The sequence below is a fragment of the Bufo bufo genome, chromosome 4, assembly GCF_905171765.1.
Source record: "Bufo bufo chromosome 4, aBufBuf1.1, whole genome shotgun sequence".
NCBI lineage: Eukaryota > Metazoa > Chordata > Amphibia > Anura > Bufonidae > Bufo > Bufo bufo.
Window position 1 is genome coordinate 58,776,842 of NC_053392.1, and position 19,514 is coordinate 58,796,355.

General features: G+C 45.9%; 1 protein-coding gene across 2 annotated transcripts in view; it reads right to left on the reverse strand.

Annotated features, from left to right (window-relative positions):
• CLIC5 (chloride intracellular channel 5) overlaps positions 1–19,514 on the reverse strand; it is a 145,618-nt gene that overhangs the window by 31,115 nt on the left and 94,989 nt on the right. For both annotated transcript variants that reach the window (XM_040427288.1, XM_040427289.1), the window contains exon 4: positions 16,601–16,707. In XM_040427288.1, coding sequence (XP_040283222.1) covers positions 16,601–16,707 — 107 coding nt within the window. The remainder of the gene's footprint in view (positions 1–16,600; positions 16,708–19,514) is intronic.

Here is a 19,514-nt window from a genome sequence, read left to right on the forward strand (position 1 = left end):
GGCACGAAGTGGGCAGGTGCTACCACTGGAACTGCTGGGGCCGTACCTGGAGCCGGAAGCTGAAAAGAAGGGTCGGAGAGAGGGACCACCGCCTGGGGTGACGGCAAGGTTCTGGATTCCAAGTCCACCACCCTGGTCCTGATGTCAGCCACGGAAGAGGCAAGGGAATCCATGGTAGCCTGTAGCTGCACCAGAGATTGACGAATGGATGGGGACGAATCCTCCCCTTCTAACGGACCAGACTCTGACATCAACAGCCTGTATAGTTCGGCTTTTCGTGCCGAAGCTGGATGCCTGATGCCCCTTCTGTGCAACTCAGCGACAAGCTTTGGCACGGTCCATCTCCTGAGGGACTCTGGGCCGCCTTGCCCAGAGACCGAGGTACCCGGAAGGGACAAAATGTCGTCCACGTCTGACACCTGAGACATGGTTCGGAAGACCTTGAAGACCTGACGTAGGACCTGAAATTTAAAAACAAAACATGGCAGCTGGAGAGGACACGAGAATTGTGTTCCGTATTAACTAAGCTCACGAGAAAAACGAAACTGGGAACGTACCTGTCTGTAGACTCGACACCCTTGCCTTACCGCCTGCGACTTGACGGACGAGACCCGACTTGCCCTGTGGACTGGAAAAGTCAGGAGCCGGCGTGAGAGAGTTATGCGGGACCGAAAATAACACCCAGATGTGGCAAAGATGGACGAAAGGACGGACGCACCGACATGCAAGTTAGACACGAAAAACAGAGTGACGATGGCTGGGTGAGGCAGGAACCCAGCAGAGGCTCCCGAAAGCCAGCGAGCACACCGCTAAGGAGGAACGTAAAACGCCGAAGGGTGTCCAAGGTACCAGGAGGGGGAGAGATGATTACTGCAGCGAGAGAGAGAGGCCTGGATTCTTCTAGGCCGAGCGGAAAGGTTACACCTGAATACTACCAGTTGGGGGGGTGAGTCGCGCACCAGAATGCTTCAGGCTGCGAAGACAGGGACGAGACCTGAATGCCACAGGCAAGATGGACAGGGAAGACACCTGAACGCTTCAGGCACAGATGGACAGGGAAGACACCTGAACGCTTCAGGCACAGATGGACAGGGAAGATCCTGAACGCTTTCAGGCACAGATGGACAGGGAAGACACCTGAACGCTTCAGGCACAGATGGACAGGGAAGATACCTGAACGCTTCAGGCACAGATGGACAGGGAAGATACCTGAACGCTTCAGGCACAGATGGACAGGGAGGATACCTGAACGCTTCAGGCACAGATGGACAGGGAAGATACCTGAACGCTTCAGGCACAGATGGACAGGGAGGATACCTGAACGCTTCAGGCACAGATGGACAGGGAAGATACCTGAACGCTTCAGGCACAGATGGACAGGGAGGATACCTGAACGCTTCAGGCACAGATGGACAGGGAAGATACCTGAACGCTTCACGCACAGATGGACAGGGAAGATACCTGAACGCTTCAGGCACAGATGGACAGTGAAAAAACCTGAACGCTTCAGGCAGGATGGACAGAAAACAGAAAATGACACCTGAACGCCTCAGGTTAGGAAAACCACAGTACCAGCGAGTGAACTGCATAACAAGCGACGTGCCGCACCATACCTACCTGAAAGACCCTCAGGCCCAAGAATTTCCACTTGACTGACTGGCAGGGACCCTCAGAGTGCCTGGAGGAAAAAGTTTTTTTTTTTTTTTTTTTTTATTAATTAGAAATATGTTTAAGAACCAGACCTAATACCTAATCCTGAGACGTCAGAAGGACAAAAAACACGAGGCGGAGAAACCACGACTCGGAAGTGACGAGAAGTGCCGGGAACGTACGAATGCGGCATGCGTGGCGGAGAGGACCCAGGAGTGGGGGGTTTAAGAGGAGTGACCTGGCCCCGCCCACAAATACAGGCTGCATGCAGCCTTAACTACTAGTGGTTCAATTCACAGCCAGTCATCGGCCTCAGCAGTCCCTCGTCGTGTACTATTGAGGCTAGTGATTGGCTGCTGCGCTCTCCTGTTGTATAGTGTTGAGGCCAGTGATTGGCTGCAGTGCTCTCCTGTTGTATAGTGTTGAGGCCAGTGATTGGCTGCAGTGCTTTCCTGACGTATACTGCTTAGGCCAGTGATTGACTGCTGCGCTCCGCAGACGTATACTGTTGAGGCCAGTGATTGGCTGCAGCGCTCTCCTGATGTATACTGTTGAGGCCAGTGATTGGCTGCTGCGCTCTCCTGATGTATACTGTTGAGGCCAGTGATTGGCTGCAGCGCTCTCCTGATGTATACTGTTGAGGCCAGTGATTGGCTGCAGCGCTCTCCTGATGTATACTGTTGAGGTCAGTGATTGGCTGCAGCACTCTCCTGACGTATACTGTTGAGCTCAGTGATTGGCTGCAGCACTCTCCTGATGTATAGTGTTGAGGCCAGTGATTGGCTGCAGTGCTCTCCTGTCGTATACTATTGAGGTCAGTGATTGGCTGCAGCGGTCATATGCCATATACGACTACCGTTGCAGCCAGGTAAACATTGACCAGAGGTGAGGACTGCGGGAGCAGTTTCTTAAGGAGTGGAACAATCTCACAGACCACCATTATTGATAATCTCTGTCTCTCTAAGGCCACATTCACATGACCGTATGTGTTTTGCGGTCCGCAAATTGAGGATCCTCAAAAAAAGAAAAAAAACGGATGATGTTCCGTATGGAATCCGGTTATTTTTTGCGGATCAATGGAAATGAATAAAGGTATTCTAAAGGTGGGATTCCCCTTTAATTCAGGGTGACCTATGCTTCCTCACTCTCTCAGATTATCTTTGAGCCTTGCAAAAATAGGGAAGCCCTGCATGACTCCAAGAAGAGCAGGAAAAAGTCCTGCAAGCACTGCTGACTGTCACCACTAGAGGGAGCTAGCTGCAGATGTATTTATGTAGCCGTCATGGAATGTAGTGTATGACCTAAACCTCAACAGAGTCCAATACCTGTATACAGGGACAAAGCTATAGGGTTGCAGAGGTGGCAGCCGCTACCAGGCCCAGGAGCCTGAAGGCCTCCAAAGACCCCTCTGCCACATACAAAGGCAACTGTATTCATAGTCGCCAAGAGTCCTGAATTTGCATGGACTGTCCCTAAATTTCAGAGACAGTCCCTGCAAATTCGGACTGTCCCAGGCCAAAAATGAGCAGGGCTTACACAAAAATGGGTGACTCTGCTTGGTTAGAGGAATGTCGTAAGTTTGCAGTATTATAGCAAGCACATGGTAGGTGGGGGCCCTGTTACAGATTTTGCACTGGGGCCCAGGATCTTTAAATTACACCTTTAAATTAAAGCCTTTTTGTCTTAAAGGGGTTGTTCATTTATGACAACTTATCCCCTCTCCACAGGATGGAGTACAAGTGTCTGAATGGCAGAGGTCCGACTGCTGGAGCCCCCACAAAAATGGGGCCTCGGGCTCCCTGTTTGAATGGACCCGCTGCTCTGTACAAGTCTATAGGACTACAAGCCCTCAGCAGCCCCCTTTAAGTGTATCAGTGGCCAAGTTGCCAATAGCAACCAATCGCTGTTCAGCTTCCTAGCCTGCACTGAGAGAATGAAACGGAATCACTGATTGGTTGCTATGAGAAAAGAGGGCGCTCCCATAAAGCAGAGCAACTGTCTATAGCAACCAATCAATTCACTGCTTTCGTTTTCTATCCGGCATTACAAAACTGAAATCTGGTTGCTATGGGCAACTGTTCCACTTCCTGTCAGAGCACACGGGGCCTTACACATGTTCTAAAAACTCTGACCTCACACATAACCTTCTTCCATTATTTCCTAAAAGACTCATTATAAACAGACGAGGCCAACCACCTCACTGAAAGACAGAGACTGTTCCTGAGGAAAGGGTGGGGCGCCACGTTTTGGGAAATCAAATTCCCCTAAAGGTTTATGTTCCAGTCTGATAAGTCCTGTCAGTAGAAAACAAGCGATCCTTCTTAAAGCGACACACACCGCCGCCCAACACGCCCTGTGGAAATATGTCCAAACTGAGTTTTGTTTTTGTCCTCAAAAACTGCACCCAATTTAGTAAAAATGGGCACTTACCTGCACTTCTTTGTCGTAAGGCCCCTCCTAGGCTACATGCACACGACACGGACATTTGTCTGTTTTAAGACCAGCGGTAGTTTATGGGGTTATTCACACGGCACTTTTTTTGACGGCCAGTGAAAAACAGACGTCAAGAAAATAGAACATGTTCTATCTTGTCCGTTTTTCACTGACCGACAGCCCCCATACAATTGAAAGGCATCCGTTCTTCTGAACCATGTTGCATCAGTTGTCATCCGTTTGAGCCATTTCTGTCTGAGATCCGTTTTTTTAATGGAAAATGACCATTCTTGACCATTCTTGTACACCTCTCTGTGCTTCGGGGACACGGGATACCCCTCCACCCTCGGAGATATACTTCTCTTGAAACGTCCTGTTCAGTGTTGGTGGGTATGGTGGTATATGAAGTTGGACAACTCCTTTAAATCCTGCACTGCAAGGCCTCTTTCACACGAACGATACGGATTGGCTCCGGATGCGTTCAGGGTGCGTTCAGTGAAACTCGCACCATTTTGCAAGCAAGTTCAGTCAGTTTTGTTTGTGATTGCGTTCAGTTGTTCAGTTTTTTCCACGCGGGTGCAATGCGTTTTAAAGCGTTTTTCACGCGCGTGATAAAAAACTAAAGGTTTACAAACAACATCTCTTCGCAGCCATCAGTGAAAAACGCATCGCATCCACACTTGCTTGCGGATGCAATGCGTTATTCACGCAGCCCTATTCATTTCTATGGAGCCAGGGCTGCGTGAAAAAGGCAGAATATAGAACATGCTGCGATTTTCACGCAACGCAGAACTGATGCGTTAAAAACAAGCTGATGTACACAGACCCATTGAAATGAATGGGTCAGGATTCAGTGCGGGTGCTATGCGTTCGCGTCACGCATTGCACCTGCGCGGAAAACTTGCTCGTGTGAAAGGGACCCAAGTGTCTTAAATACTGGGAACACCCCCAAAATGTCCACATTTCAGGGGAGTTTGCATAAACCCTGCCCCTTCTGCAGTCAACTTCGGGGGTTGTCCCGCTGAAATTGTGACAAGTATGGAGTGGGCAAGCAGAGGCTAATAAGCGACATCACCATTCTGCTTAACTCCCAACTTAAAATAAAAACAGAAAGAGCGTCAAATTTTTTCACACTAGGCCACGCCTCTAACACCGCCCAAAACATAGTAATTATTCCCCCTTTGTGCCAGCACACAGTAGTAATGCCCACATTGTGCCCTTCGTATTAGTTATGCCCAGATATGATTCCCGGCTCCTCCTACACAGACCAGCAGCGCAATATGTGAGGGTATCGTGCTGCTGCTGTGGAGTGTCAGCGGCTGAGCTAAATGGTGGAGCGTGGAGCGAACGGCAATCTGCTTCACCATTACAATCAGCTGTCTCTGTGTCCTATGCAGGCTCGGACTGGCCCACCGGGGAGCCGGGGAAATCCTCGGTGGGCCCCCGAACCAGAAAGCAGTGGCCTAGTGGCAGGGCGCAGGGAGATGAGCGCTTCCATTGTGGAAGCGCTCATCAAAATAGTCATCTGTATTGCCGTCTTTAGGACAGCGATACAGATGGATGCTGCGGCGGGACAGAGGAGGGAGAGGTGTCCCTTCCCCGTTCCTCTGATAGGATGCAGGCCTAGTGCCTGCAGCTTATCAGAGGCCTCCTCAGGCGGCACAATGACGTCATTGAGCCGTACAGTGCGGGACACAGGCCAGAAGAGGCATGCATCTCATCGCTGCCAGCCTGATGAATGTAAGTATATGTGTTTATTTTTTTTATATGGCACAGTACAGGAGAGGAGCGCTGTAGGAGCACTTTTTACTGGCACATGATTGTAGATGATCTATGGGGGGGGGCACTTCTTATTGGCACATGATTGGGGGGCACTTCTTACTGGCACTGTGGCACATGATTGGGGGCACTTCTTACTGGCACTGTGGCACATGATTGGGGGGCATCTATGGGGGCACTTCTTACTGGCATATGATTGGAGGGCATCTATTGGGGCACCTCTTACTGGCCCATTATTGGGGGGCATCTATGGGGGGCACTTCTTACTGGCACACTGAAGAGGACAGTATACTACTACAGAAGGATCTGGATAGATTGGAGGCTTGGGCAGATAAGTGGCAGATGAGGTTTAACACTGACAAATGTAAAGTTATGCACATGGGAAGGAATAATGCAAGTCACCCGTACATACTAAATGGTAAAACACTCGGGAACACTGACATGGAAAAGGATCTAGGAATTTTAATAAACAGCAAACTAAGCTGCAAAACCAGTGTCAGGCAGCTGCTGCCAAGGCCAATAAGATAATGGGTTGCATCAAAAGGGGCATAGATGCCCGTGATGAGAACATAGTCCTACCACTTTACAAATCGCTAGTCAGACCACACATAGAGTACTGTGTACAGTTCTGGGCTCCTGTGAACAAGGCAGACATAGCAGAGCTGGAGAGGGTTCAGAGGAGGGCATCTAAAGTAATAACTGGAATGGGGCAACTTCAGTACCCTGAAAGATTATCAAAATTAGGGTTATTCACGTTAGAAAAAAGACGACTGAGGGGAGATCTAATTACTATGTATAAATATATCAGGGGACAGTACAGAGATCTATCCCATCATCTATTTATCCCCAGGACTGTGACTGTGACGAGGGGACATCCTCTGCGTCTGGAGGAAAGAAGGTTTGTACACAAACATAGAAGAGGATTCTTTACGATAAGAGCAGTGAGACTATGGAGCTCTCTGCCTGAGGAGGTGGTGATGGTGAGTACAATAAAGGAATTCAAGAGGGGCCTGGATGTATTTCTGGAGCGTAATAATATTACAGGCTACAGCTACTAGAGAGGGGTCGTTGATCCAGGGAGTTAGTCTGATTGCCTGATTGGAGTCGGGAAGGAATTTTTTATTCCCCTAAAGTGGGGAAAATTGGCTTCTACCTCACTTTTTTTTTTTTGCCTTCCACTGGATCAACTTGCAGGATAACAGGCCGAACTGGATGGACAAATGTCTTTTTTCGGCCTTATGTACTAAGTTACTATGTTACTATTATTGGGGGGCATCTATAGTGGCACTTCTTACTGGCACACTATTGGCGGGGGCACTGTGGGGGCATGTATAGGGGGGCACTTATTACTCGCACATGATTTGGGGGCATCTATGGGGGGACTTCTTATTGGCACATTATTGGGGGGGCATCTATGGGGGCACTTTTTACTGGCAACTTATCGGGGGGCACTATGGGGGCACTTCTTTCTGGCGCATTATTGGGGGCACTTTTTACTGGCACGTTATTGGATGGCACTATGGGGGCTTCTATGGGGGCACTTCTTACTGGCACATTATTGGGGGCACTATGGGGGCATCTACTGAGGCCACAAAGAAGGGGTATTTTATATAGGGGGCACTATGGGAGAAGGGGGTAGAGGAACACTATGGGGCTTCTACAGGGGCCACAAAGAAGGGGTATTTTATATGGGGGCTCTGTATAGGGGCATTTTATACTGGGACACATTATGGTGGGTACTATGGGGAAGGGGGAGTGGAGTACTATGGGGTCATCTACGGGGGTACTAAAAAGGGGTATTTTATACTTGCAAATTATGGGGAACACTGAGATTATGGGGAACACTGATACTGGTACATTATGGGGGACACTAGGAGGAAGGCAGGAGAGGAGCACTATGGGGGCATTTACTGGGGACACTATATAGGGGTATTTTATTTTTACTGGCACATTATGGGGGCACTATGGGGACATTAGCTCAACTGGGGGCCATTAAAATGGGGTATTTTCTGCACTGACACACATTATAAGGGGGCATTTTTGTACTGTCACATTATAAGGAGAATTATTATTACTGGGGGGGCATTATGGTGTGCTTTATTACTACTGGGGGTCTATGGGGAACATGATTACTAGTATAGGCACTATGGGAGCATTATTACTTCTGGGGCACAGTGGGGACATGCTGGGGCACTGTAGGAGCAATATTACTACCATGTGTGCTCTAGCAAAGAATTATTTCTATTGGTGGGACTTTTGGGAGCACTATTACTGTGGGGGCACCTGGCACAGTATCAGCTTACCACAAATATTTCTGGGGGATGTTATGTTTACACTATTAGTGTCAGGGACACTATTTGCTGGGCACAGTTATTTTAGGGCACTGTGTGCCAATAGTAATTGAAGGGGGCATTATCTGTGTGGTACTAGGGAGGATGAAGGAAAAGTAGTAAACTAAAAAAAATTTTTGTCAAACTGCAGAGACGAGAAATGGCTGAAAAATGGTGGTCTGGTCTGAAAGGAGAAGATGAGGAAAGAGAACATCTACATCAAAGGAGACGTCACTGGATATATGATATGAGGTATGGGGCGCTGTAGTACCCTGTATGTTCTGTAGTGATGGGAAAGGGGATATAGAATTTGGCCCACCCTGCCGCATCCGGCCCCAGACTTCAGATCACACTGTGCATGTTCTGAAATCTGGGCCCTCACACCCATCTACTACATTATCTGTACTCAGAGAGTTATCACTGTGTTATCTGTGGTGCTACATAGGACTGCAAGTGATATCTACTACATTATCTGTAAATACTTGGTTTGCCACGGGTGCTGGCAACCCACGCTACTCCACTGCATTTATGGTGTGGTAGCTGTATGGTAGGCCCCCAGAATCAATTCCTCTGGTGGGCCCAAGGCACCCCAGTCCGACACTGGTCCTATGGACACAGAGACAGCTGAGAGCGAACATACCTCAGCCGTTCCGAGACCACAGGACAGGCACCAAAATCTGGGACTATCCCGCCGGATCCGGGACGGTTGGGAGGTATGAATTTGTGGCCTCCCACTCCACAGGAAAAACTAAACTGATATCTATAAGGCATTCGGAAAGTCTTGAGACCCTTTCCCTTTTTTCACATTTTGTTATGTTGCGGCCTTGTGATAAAATAAAAAAAGATCAAGTTTTCCCCCATCATTCCTCACTCAATACCCCATACAGAGAAAGTGTAAACAGAAATTAGAAAAATGTATTAAATTTATTAAAAAACTAAAAACTTAAATTCTGTATGAACATAAGTATTCAGATCCTTTGCTATGACACTTGACATTTAGCTCTGGGGCCTCCCACTTTCTTCGATCACCTTTAAGATGTTTCTACACCTTGACTGGAGTCACCTGTGGTAAATTCAGCTAATTGGACATGATTTGGAAAGATACAGCCCTGTATATATAAGGTCTCACAAGCCATGAGGCTCAGAGACAGGATTGTATGGAGGTGTAGCGACCGCAGGGGCAATATGTGCCAGTGTTATGGTGGGCCGATGGGAGTAGTAGTATTACTCACTGTTCTGTAGCTCCCTGGGCCTGCGTGCAGTGAAGGGAAGGACAGCACCAGTTCCTTCGGGGCACACTCTGTTTGTCCAGGGATTCCCAGCCAGATGGAAGTCGAGGTGCCCTTGGTGGTATGGGTATTTAGGGTGCTTTGGAGGCAGGGTCCCTGGTGTTCGTGACGCCAGCCCCACTTGGTGCAATTAAGAGTTGGTGTAGAATAAGGAGAGAGTCAATAGCTGAACCAACAAGAACTTTACTTGATTATATTTGCTTTCACGTTAGATACATCCATATAAATAATACCTTGGTACATAAAGATGGAAGTGAGCTTCAGTTCCAGACAACAGGCACAGTGACAGTGAAGTGCAGGTTCCAACTCAATCTTAAAGAGAGGGTTACTTTTCTTAGCTTGCTCAGCTTACTCTGACAACTCAGCCTTTAGGTCCTTTGGATCTTCTGAATACTGAAAACTTGGCAACCAACAGGGCGGTTCCCCTAGCTGCAGGCATTACTCTTCTGCTCCATTATTTGAACAGGCTGCTTTCATAATAGTAAGTCCACTTTGTCTCTGTCTCCAGAATAGTGGCACCTTAAGAATGGATCCAGTAGTACTTTAGTCTTAGAGTCCTTTCTGCTTTAGGCCCTGACTGGGGAGTACCCAGGGGCACACCATACAGGTTACATTTCTCCTCTCCTAACTTCCTCCCAACTCCTAATCCACTGTCTGACCTTGACTTCTGCTATATATATAGAATGTAACAGCTACACCTAGTGGTGAAAAGGTAGAAGTGCGGTTACCAGCCTGTTGTGAGGAACTAGCATCTTTTACAGTGCAAATAGAAAAATGGCATCAAATAGCATGACATATACAAAAGTTTGAAGAGTCCCCTTTTTACATGTAGTGGGACACTGCATTCCCCGCTATTTTAATATAAGCCGTCCTCGGCGCACTCTTGTCACGATGATGCATCACCGGAAAAATATAAAAGAGCATGCATGCATATATAGACAGTACCATTACCCACACACGGAATGTGTTTTTTTCGATTCTTTGGCCACTAAAGAATTGGGTTAGGCCTGTACATCAGGAACATCACACTATAGCATGGGTGAAAAAGGACTATAACATTAAGTTACTTCAGTAGACTTCAGTAGACTCAAATAAGACGCATTACTAAAATATCACTGGTACGTTTCTTGCTTGGTTCTCATGGCGCAGGGGTGACATTGGGCGTCGTGACTTCTTTGCTTGACGGTGACAAAAATGGGCGTAGCTACTATCATGAGCAATATTACAGTCCATAATAAAGTCCATAGCATAGACCATGACAAAGTCCATAACATAGTTCATTAAAGGCAAAGTGTTCATCCCTGATTTAGGGTATAGTTAACTGTAAACCACTAGACTGATTTTAAATTGCAAAGTCTTTGACTTGCAAATGTGAAATTTGCATAGGGTAACAAACAGAAAATGTCCTTCTGGGTACATGACTTAAAACGTTGCATAACCTGATTTAAAGTCCCAGAAAACCTGAGAAGGGGGTAAAAAGGGATTAAAATGGCACAAACCAAAAACAAAAATGTTCGCAACTGGGTTTTTTGTGTAAGATGGAGTCCTGGGCAGAGTCCTTTAGTACACCAGTGACTCTCTGTATTGGCCTGGAGAACTACCACAGAAAACAAACGATAAAGAGTTCACTTTGCTAATGGCTCCAGCTCCTTTTTTCTTTTTCTTTAGGTGCATATTGAAATGAAGTGGGCCAGCCGGCCTACTTACAGGTTCGGTTCTGGTTCTGATGGGACTTCTTGCTCTGGAGGGTTCCAGGAAACCCATGCCGCGCAGGGCGATTTCTGAGACTACCATGTCCTTGACCTTGCAAACGTGGGTTCCGGCCCACTGAGGAATCTTCTGATAAACCACTGGGTGGCGATCCTTCCATATTCCCGACTTCACCAACTGTGCAGTCAGTCCAGCCAGAATCTCCTGGGGTATGGGAAGTGGAGCGCGAGGCCAATAGGAGCCGGAACGGGAGACAAGCTCCTTCCAGGCGGCGGAATGGGGTTCATCCATCTCCTCTGCTGGACAGAAGGCAAGATTCGGTACCAACTTGGCGTTCCCCCTGTCATGTCGATCGTGACTCTGGATCATCCCGGCCCTGAAAGTGGGTCCATCCGCCTCTTTACATCCAGACCCATAAATTTCAGACGGGGTCAAGATCCCGGCACCGGCCCAAGGTGACGGCTGTACTGTTACCGAACGGTTGGTGGCTAGAATCTCCCTCGTCACCTGCTGATGCGACGAGAACCGTGGACCGGCCGGCTTAACGGATTCTGCGTACTGTGGGGGGCTCAGCGGGATACTCCTCCATCATTTGCTCTTGAGTATTGACTGCTTCAAGCTCTGGCATTGGGGGCAAGTGGGCAGCCATTATGTTTGCATTTTCTGCAGGCTGAACACCACAATACACGTTGAGCACCTCTCTCCAACCAGCAACTGGACTCCACCTTCTCACAGCCTGCCCCCTAGGTTCACTTGCATGTGGGGGTGGCGCAGGCACAATGTATAGTCTATGGTGGCGCAGCAAATATTCTTTTTCCGCTCTCTTAAAGGGACGGCACTTAAATTTTCCCCGCTTTAGAGGAGGTGTCACTACTTTTTGCGCTAATAGCAAGGAGTTTTCACAGTGATTGGCGCAGCCACAAACAACAAGAAGCTCTCAGGCGGCCATTTTGATGCAATTTTAACAGTCCATTAAATGACAGCAAGCAGTTTTACTGACACAAAAATCTTCGATTTTTTTTTTTACTTTTGGCAATGCAATTTTGTAGTAGGGTTCTTGAATATTACTCCCATGCAGTATTAAGCAGCTCAAACAATTTGTTAGCTTAATAAAGGTGTTTACAGCTTCTCCACTGTCAATTAGGAGTTAAAGCACATTGAAAGGTCTCTATCATGAAACACATATATTTCTGGGGTTCTGTTCACATTAGGCGCAGAGGATTTTTGATCCTGTTCGTGATGCCGATTTTAATGCAGCGACCGGGCCGCAGGGGCAATATGTGCTAGTGTTATGGTGGGCCGATGGGAGTAGTAGTATTACTTACTGTTCTGTAGCTCCCTGGGCCTGCGTGCAGTGAAGGGAAGGACAGCACCAGTTCCTTCGGGGCACACTCTGTTTGTCCAGGGATTCCCAGCCAGATGGAAGTCGAGATGCCCTTGGTGGTATGCAGTGGCGTAACTAGAGTGTTATGGGCCCCAGTGCAAACTTTCGATTGCTGCCCCCCCCCCCCCCCCCCCCCCTTCATTCATACAAAGAGGCAGCAATTTTTTCTTTACACTAAGCCCAATGCTCACCAAGTTCTAACTTATAAAATCTGGTCCTACCTCATCCGGGGTGTCACTGGCGTTGGCGTGATGTCCACTGGATCCAGAACAAGGTCCCTGCGGTGATAGAGAAAAAAAAAAAATCACTTAAGGAAGGAATAGTGACTGCCCCTGTGAAATCACCAGCAGGGGGCGCTGTTCTGGTCCTGTAAGACTGAGCCATGTCAATGTATAGCAGGGTAATCTAGGATATTTCCACTAAGTGCTACCACACAGTACTAATGCCCACATTGTGGCCCCTCACAGTAATTAACCCCACCTTGTGGCCCCTTCACAAAAGTTATGTTCTTGTGGCTCCTCATAGCAGTTATTTCCACATTTGCTCCTGTCACAGTAGTTATGCCCATATATGTACCCCCTCACAGAAGTTAAGTCAGATTAAATGCCCCCTCACAGTAGTTATGCCTTCATATGTGCCCCCTCACAGTAGTTATGTCAGATTATATGCCCCCTCACAGTAGTTATGTCTTCATATGTTCCCCCTTACAGTAATGCCCACATATGTGCCCCCTCACAGTAATGCCCACATATGTTCCCCCACAGTAAGGCCCACTTTTGTGCCCCCCTCCCGGCTTTTGCCTCAGTCTGTATCTTTATGAAAAAAAATATATACTTACCCTCTTCCCTGATGACGCGCTCCCACACTCACATCGCGCTGCTAGCTGTGCTGGAGGCCAATTCCCGGTCTTTTAGCGCTCCTCCCACAGCCAGCAGCGCAAAGTGCGGCCTGCAGGGTCAGCGCTGAAGAAAAGGGAAGCAGGGAGCGGAGAGGGCTTCCTGCTTCACTATGGAAACTAACAGCCCGGCAGTGACAAGAACTGCCGGGTGAGTGCCCCCCCCCCCTTGCCTCTGCGCCTGGGTTGCATATTTGAAGAGCGCTCTGCGGACCCAGCATTGTCACTGTACTTCTTCCCGGGCCCCTTCAGAGCGCTCACATTACATGTGATGTGATGTTACGCCCCTGGTGGTATGGGTATTTAGGGTCTCTGGTGTTCGTGATGCCAGCCCCACTTGCTGCGATTAAGAGTTGGTGTAGAAAAAGGAGAGAGTCAATAGTAGAACCAACAAGAACTTTACTTGATGATACTTGCTTTGAAGGTAGATACATCCATATAGATCTTGCCTTGGTACATAAAGATGGAAGTGAGCTGCAGTTCCAGACAACAGGCACAGTGACAGTGAAGTGCAGGTTCCAACTCAATCTTAAAGAGAGGGTTACTTTTCTTAGCTTGCTCAGCTTACTCTGACAACTCAGCCTTTAGGTCCTTTGGATCTTCTGAATACTGAAAACTTGGCAACCAACAGGGCGGTTCCCCTAGCGGCAGGCATTACTCTTCTGCTCCATTATTTGAACAGGCTGCTTCCATAATAGTAAGTCCACTTTGTCTCTGACTCCAGAATAGTGGCATCTCAAGAATGGATCCAGTAGTACTTTAGTCTTAGAGTCCTTTCTGCTTTAGGTCCTGACTGGGGAGTACCCAGCGGCAAACCATACAGGTTACATCTCTCCTCTCCTAACCTCCTCCCAACTCCTAAACTTCTGTCTGTCCTTGACTTCTGCTATACAGTATATAGAATGTAACAGCTACACCTAGTGGTGAAAAGGTGGAAGCGCGGTTACCAGCCTGTTGTGAGGAGCTAGCATCTTTTACAGTGCAAATAGAAAAATGGCATTAAATAGCATGACATATACAAAAGTTTGAAGTGTCCCCTTTTTACACGTAGTGGGACACTACATTGGTACAAATCCACAGAAGGGTACAAAACATTTCTGCTGCACTGAAAGTTGACTAGAGCACAGTGGCCTCCATAATTCTTAAATGCAAGACATTTGGAACAAGTAGGACTCTTCTTGAGAGCCACCTGTCCAAACTAAGTAATAGGGGAGGGGAGAGCCTTGGTAAAAGAGATGACGAATAACCCAATGATCACTCTGGCTGAGCTCCAAAGATCCTATGTGCAGTTGGGAGAAACTTGCAGAAAGTCAATCATCACTGCCGCACCCTACCATTTTATGGCGGGATGACAAGAAAAAAGCCTCTCCTCAGTAAAAGACACAGAAAAGCCACCTGGAGTTTGCATGAAAGCACCTAAAGGACTCCCAGACCGCAAGAAACAAGATTCTTTGGTCTGATTAAACCAAATTTGAACTTTTTGTCCTCAATTCTAAGTGTCATGTCTGGAGAAAACCAGGTACTGCTCATCACCTGCCCAATACCATCCCTACAGTGAAGCGTGGTGGTGGAAGCCTCATGCTGTGGAGGTATTTTCAGCGGCTGGGACAGGGAGACTGGTCAGGGTTCAGGGAAAGCTAAATGGAGGAAACTCTGTGAATGTCTTTGAGTGGCCCAGCCAGAGTCCTGACTTGAACCCAATTGAATATCTCTGTAGAGACCTGAAAATGGCTGTTCACCGACAGTCCCCATTCAACCTTACAGAGCTTAAGAGGATCTGCAGAGATGAATGGCAGAAAAACCTCACATCCAGGTCTGCAAACCTTATGGCATCATACACAAGAAGACTGGAGGCTGTAATCGCTGCCAAAGGGTCTTCACCTAAGTCCTGAGTAAAAGGTCTGAATTCTTATGTCAATGCAAAATTCTAGTTTTTGCTTTTTTATAAATCCATAAAGATTTGTAATATTCTGTTCTCACTTTCTTGTTATGGGGTATTGAGTGCAGAATGATGGGGATTTATTTTATTTTAGCACAAGGCAGCAACATAACAAAACGCAACTGAACCCAAGTTCGGGAAATGTTTTTTTACAGTATAAATCAATTTCTGAAGTTATTATGCAAAGTCTTGCGAGACTTTGCGAAGTAATAACTTCGGCTCATCGGAGCCAATACATTCTTATACTTATTTATTAGAGAATTTTACACCTTTTCTTCTTTACGACATAAAATTATTCAGTACACAAATACTAATATTTAGCATTAAAAATGCTGTATGTCAACTTAAGAGTTACCTATTGTGTATTTTTTGTATTTTTTTTTTTACTTTCCTTGCAATTTATAGGCCATGTACACTTTCGGTGGCATTTTTTTAAATTAATGCATTGTACTCATTTTGAGCTAAAATCATTTTAGCAATTGGGCTTTATTAAAAATGATGAGCCGTTTTCCCTGCACAGTTTTGAGTTTATCTACTAGCAGGATCTGTATTTTCTCTTTGCTCTGTCAGACAGGGAGCTGAGGGGTTCCTTATCTATGATCTCTGACATTAAAGAAAAAACTCATTATAGCTCAGATCTTATCTTACTGATAAGACTGTGGCTTAAATAAGTGTTTATGACCTTTTGTAATTTAGAGATAAGGTTTATTAGATGACAGGCACAAAGTGAAAGTGAAAGTACAGTTAACGCTTTGTGACAGAACAGCTCAATATTTTAATAAAGACCAATTTCAAAAAATATTTTTGGCCCAAAATGAGTAAAATGCAATAATAATAAATAAAAAAATATCCCTGATGGTGTACATAGCCTTTAAGCCAATATAATGCAGGCACACCGCATAATGCTATAATAATACAGCCATATGCATCCCGCATAATACCACTATATAATGCCCAAATTATATTTAATATCCAAATAATACTCCTTAATACTTTGGGACTCCACCTATCATGAAAATGAACAGAGTGTGATCCCTTCAGCTGATCCTCATAGCATTCCTCATGATGAACCGCTCTGCATCTGGCACCTAATGGCTGAAAATTGTGCTGATCTGGTGTGCGCATGACCAGAAAGTAATATCATCATAAACTGTGTGAAATGATAGACTCAGTTAACACTGCTCCGCTCACCTGCATTATCCTGCTGCTTTGTATTTTTGATGTATGCTGAGAATTTTGAGAAGATGTCTATTCCAGCTGTGTTTGACTCGCGATGCTTTGCAGCAAGCTTAGGGTATCTGGAGAAGTAGAAAGAGATGACAGTCACTGTGAGGAAGACTACTAAAAATGATGAGGATAATAATACTGTATAGTGTATGAAGCAGGGCCGTCTTTAACAAGGGGCAAAAGGGGCAGCTGCCCCAGGCCCAGTTGCTCCTGGGGGCCCAAGGCAGCTTCCTCTTGAGCCCTGCTGGCCACTGCCCCGGGTGTCAGGCTGTCAGCCACACAGGGGGGTGCTGCCATGCCATGCCTGCCTGCCGGCACTCCAGGCAGCGAACTGTGAGAGCTGTGATTCTCTTAGGAGAAAGGACCTTAGATGACATCATCACCATGTGACCAGTAACCTAGCAATATTACTGGTCACATGGCTATGAGGTAATCAAAGGTCCTTTCTACCAGGAGTGTTGCTGCAGGAGAAGTTTGCCTTAACTGTGGAGCTTTTTTTGTGAAGATTACATCAGGAAAACTTGACAGGGGCTGTAATAATATACTGTAAGCTACTGTGGGGTGCTATACTGCTCTACTGTATACTATAGGGTGCTGTATACGTGGGGGACTGTATATTGTGGGGTGCTGTATACTGTGGGGTGCTATACTGCTCTACTGTATACTGTGGGGAGCTGTATACTGTGGGGTGCTGTATACCATTGGGTTGCTGTATACAGTGGGGTGCAATACTGCTTTACTGTATACCTGGGGTGCTGTATACTGTGAGGTGCTGTATTCTGTATAGTTTAGGGTGCTGTATACTGTATACGGTGAGGTGCTGTATACTGTGGGGTGCTGTATATTGTGGAGTGCTATTGTGCTCTACTGTATACTGTGGGGGGCTGTATATTGTGGGGTGCTGTATACTGTGGGGTGCTGAATACTGTGGGGGCTGTATAGTGTGGGGTGCTATACTGCTCTACTGTATACTGTGAGGTGCTGTATACTGTATACTGTGAGTTGCTGTATGCTGTGAGGTGCTGTTTATTGTGGGGTGATATACTGCTCTACTGTATACTGTGAGGTGCTGTATACTGTATAGTATGGAGTGCTGTATACTGTGGGGTGCTGTATACTGCGGTGTGCTATACAGCTCTACTGTATACTGTGGGGTGCTATACTGCTCTACTATATACTGTGGGGTGCTGTATAGTATGGGGTGCTGTATACTGTATAGTGTGGGGTGCTGTATACTATAGAGTGCTATACTGCATACTGTGGGTTGTTGCATACTATAGGGTGCTATACTGCATACTGCAGGGTGCTGTATACTATAGGGTGCTATACTGCATACTGTGGGGTGCTGTATACTATAGGGTGCTATACTGCTTGCATACTGTGGGGTGCTGTATACTATAGGGTGCTATACTGCATACTGTGGTGTGCTGGGGTGCACTGTAACGCTAGGGTGAGCCGAGCCACGGTCTCCTTCCTGAACTGCAGAGTGGTGCCCACTTCCAGCCCTGAGCCCAGCTGCCCAGAGCACTGATCCTGAGCCGCTGGAGTCTTCAGAACTGGAAGTATTTACAGTCATTCACTGTACTCTACCAGATGTATGTTTTTTTTTTCCGTTATGTGTGTTGTGGTGGAGGGCGTGATTGCATGCTAGGGTGTGGGAAGGCGGGATCCAGGGGGCCCAAGTAAATTTTTGCCCAGGGTTCAATCAATATTAAAGACTGCCCTGGTATGAAGTAAAAGATACCGCAACAAAAATATTTCAGATGATCAACAGACTTGTATTATACACCTGAGATATCAAAATATGCATTAACGTGCAGCAACGGTAAAGAGTCACCGGGAACCATTATACTATTATGGTAGTTATATTCTTGTACAAAGGAGCAGTATTATAGTAGTTATATTCTTGTACATAGGATCAGTATTATAGTAGTTATATTCTTGTACATAGGAGGCAGTATTATAGTAGTTATATTCTTGTACATCAGAGCAGTATTATAGAAGTTATATTCTTGTACATCAGAGCAGTATTATAGAAGTTATATTCTTGTACATTAGGGCAGTATTATAGTAGTTATATTATTGTACATAGGAGCAGTATTCTAGTAGTTATATTCTTGTACATAGGATCAGTATTATAGTAGTTATATTCTTGTACATAGGAGGCAGTATTATAGTAGTTATATTCTTGTACATCAGAGCAGTATTATAGAAGTTATATTCTTGTACATAAGGGCAGTATTATAGTAGTTATATTATTGTACATAGGGGCATAATTATCGTAGTTATATTATTGTACATAGAAGCAGTATTATAGTAGTTACATTCTTGTACATAGGAACAGTATTATAGTAGTTATATTCTTGTACATAGGAGCAGTATTATAGTAGTTATATTCTTGTACATAGGAGGCAGTATTATAGTAGTTATATTCCTGTACATAGGAGGCAGCATTATAGTAGTTATATTCTTGTACATAGGAGCAGTATTACAGTAGTTATATTCTTGTACAAAGGAGCAGTATTATAGTAGTTATATTCTTGTACATAGGAGGCAGTATTATAGTAGTTATATTCTTGTACATAGGAGCAGTATTATAGTAGGTATATTCTTGTACATAGGAGCAGTATTATAGTAGTTATATTCTTGTACATAGGAGGCAGTATTATAGTAGTTATATTATTGTACATAGGAGCAGTATTATAGTAGTTATATTCTTGTACAAAGGAGCAGTATTATAGTAGTTATATTCTTGTATATAGCAGTATTATAGTAGTTATATTCTTGTACATAGGAGGCAGTATTATAGTAGTTATATTTTTGTACATCAGAGCAGCATTATAGTAGTTATATTATTGTACATAGGGGCAGTATTATA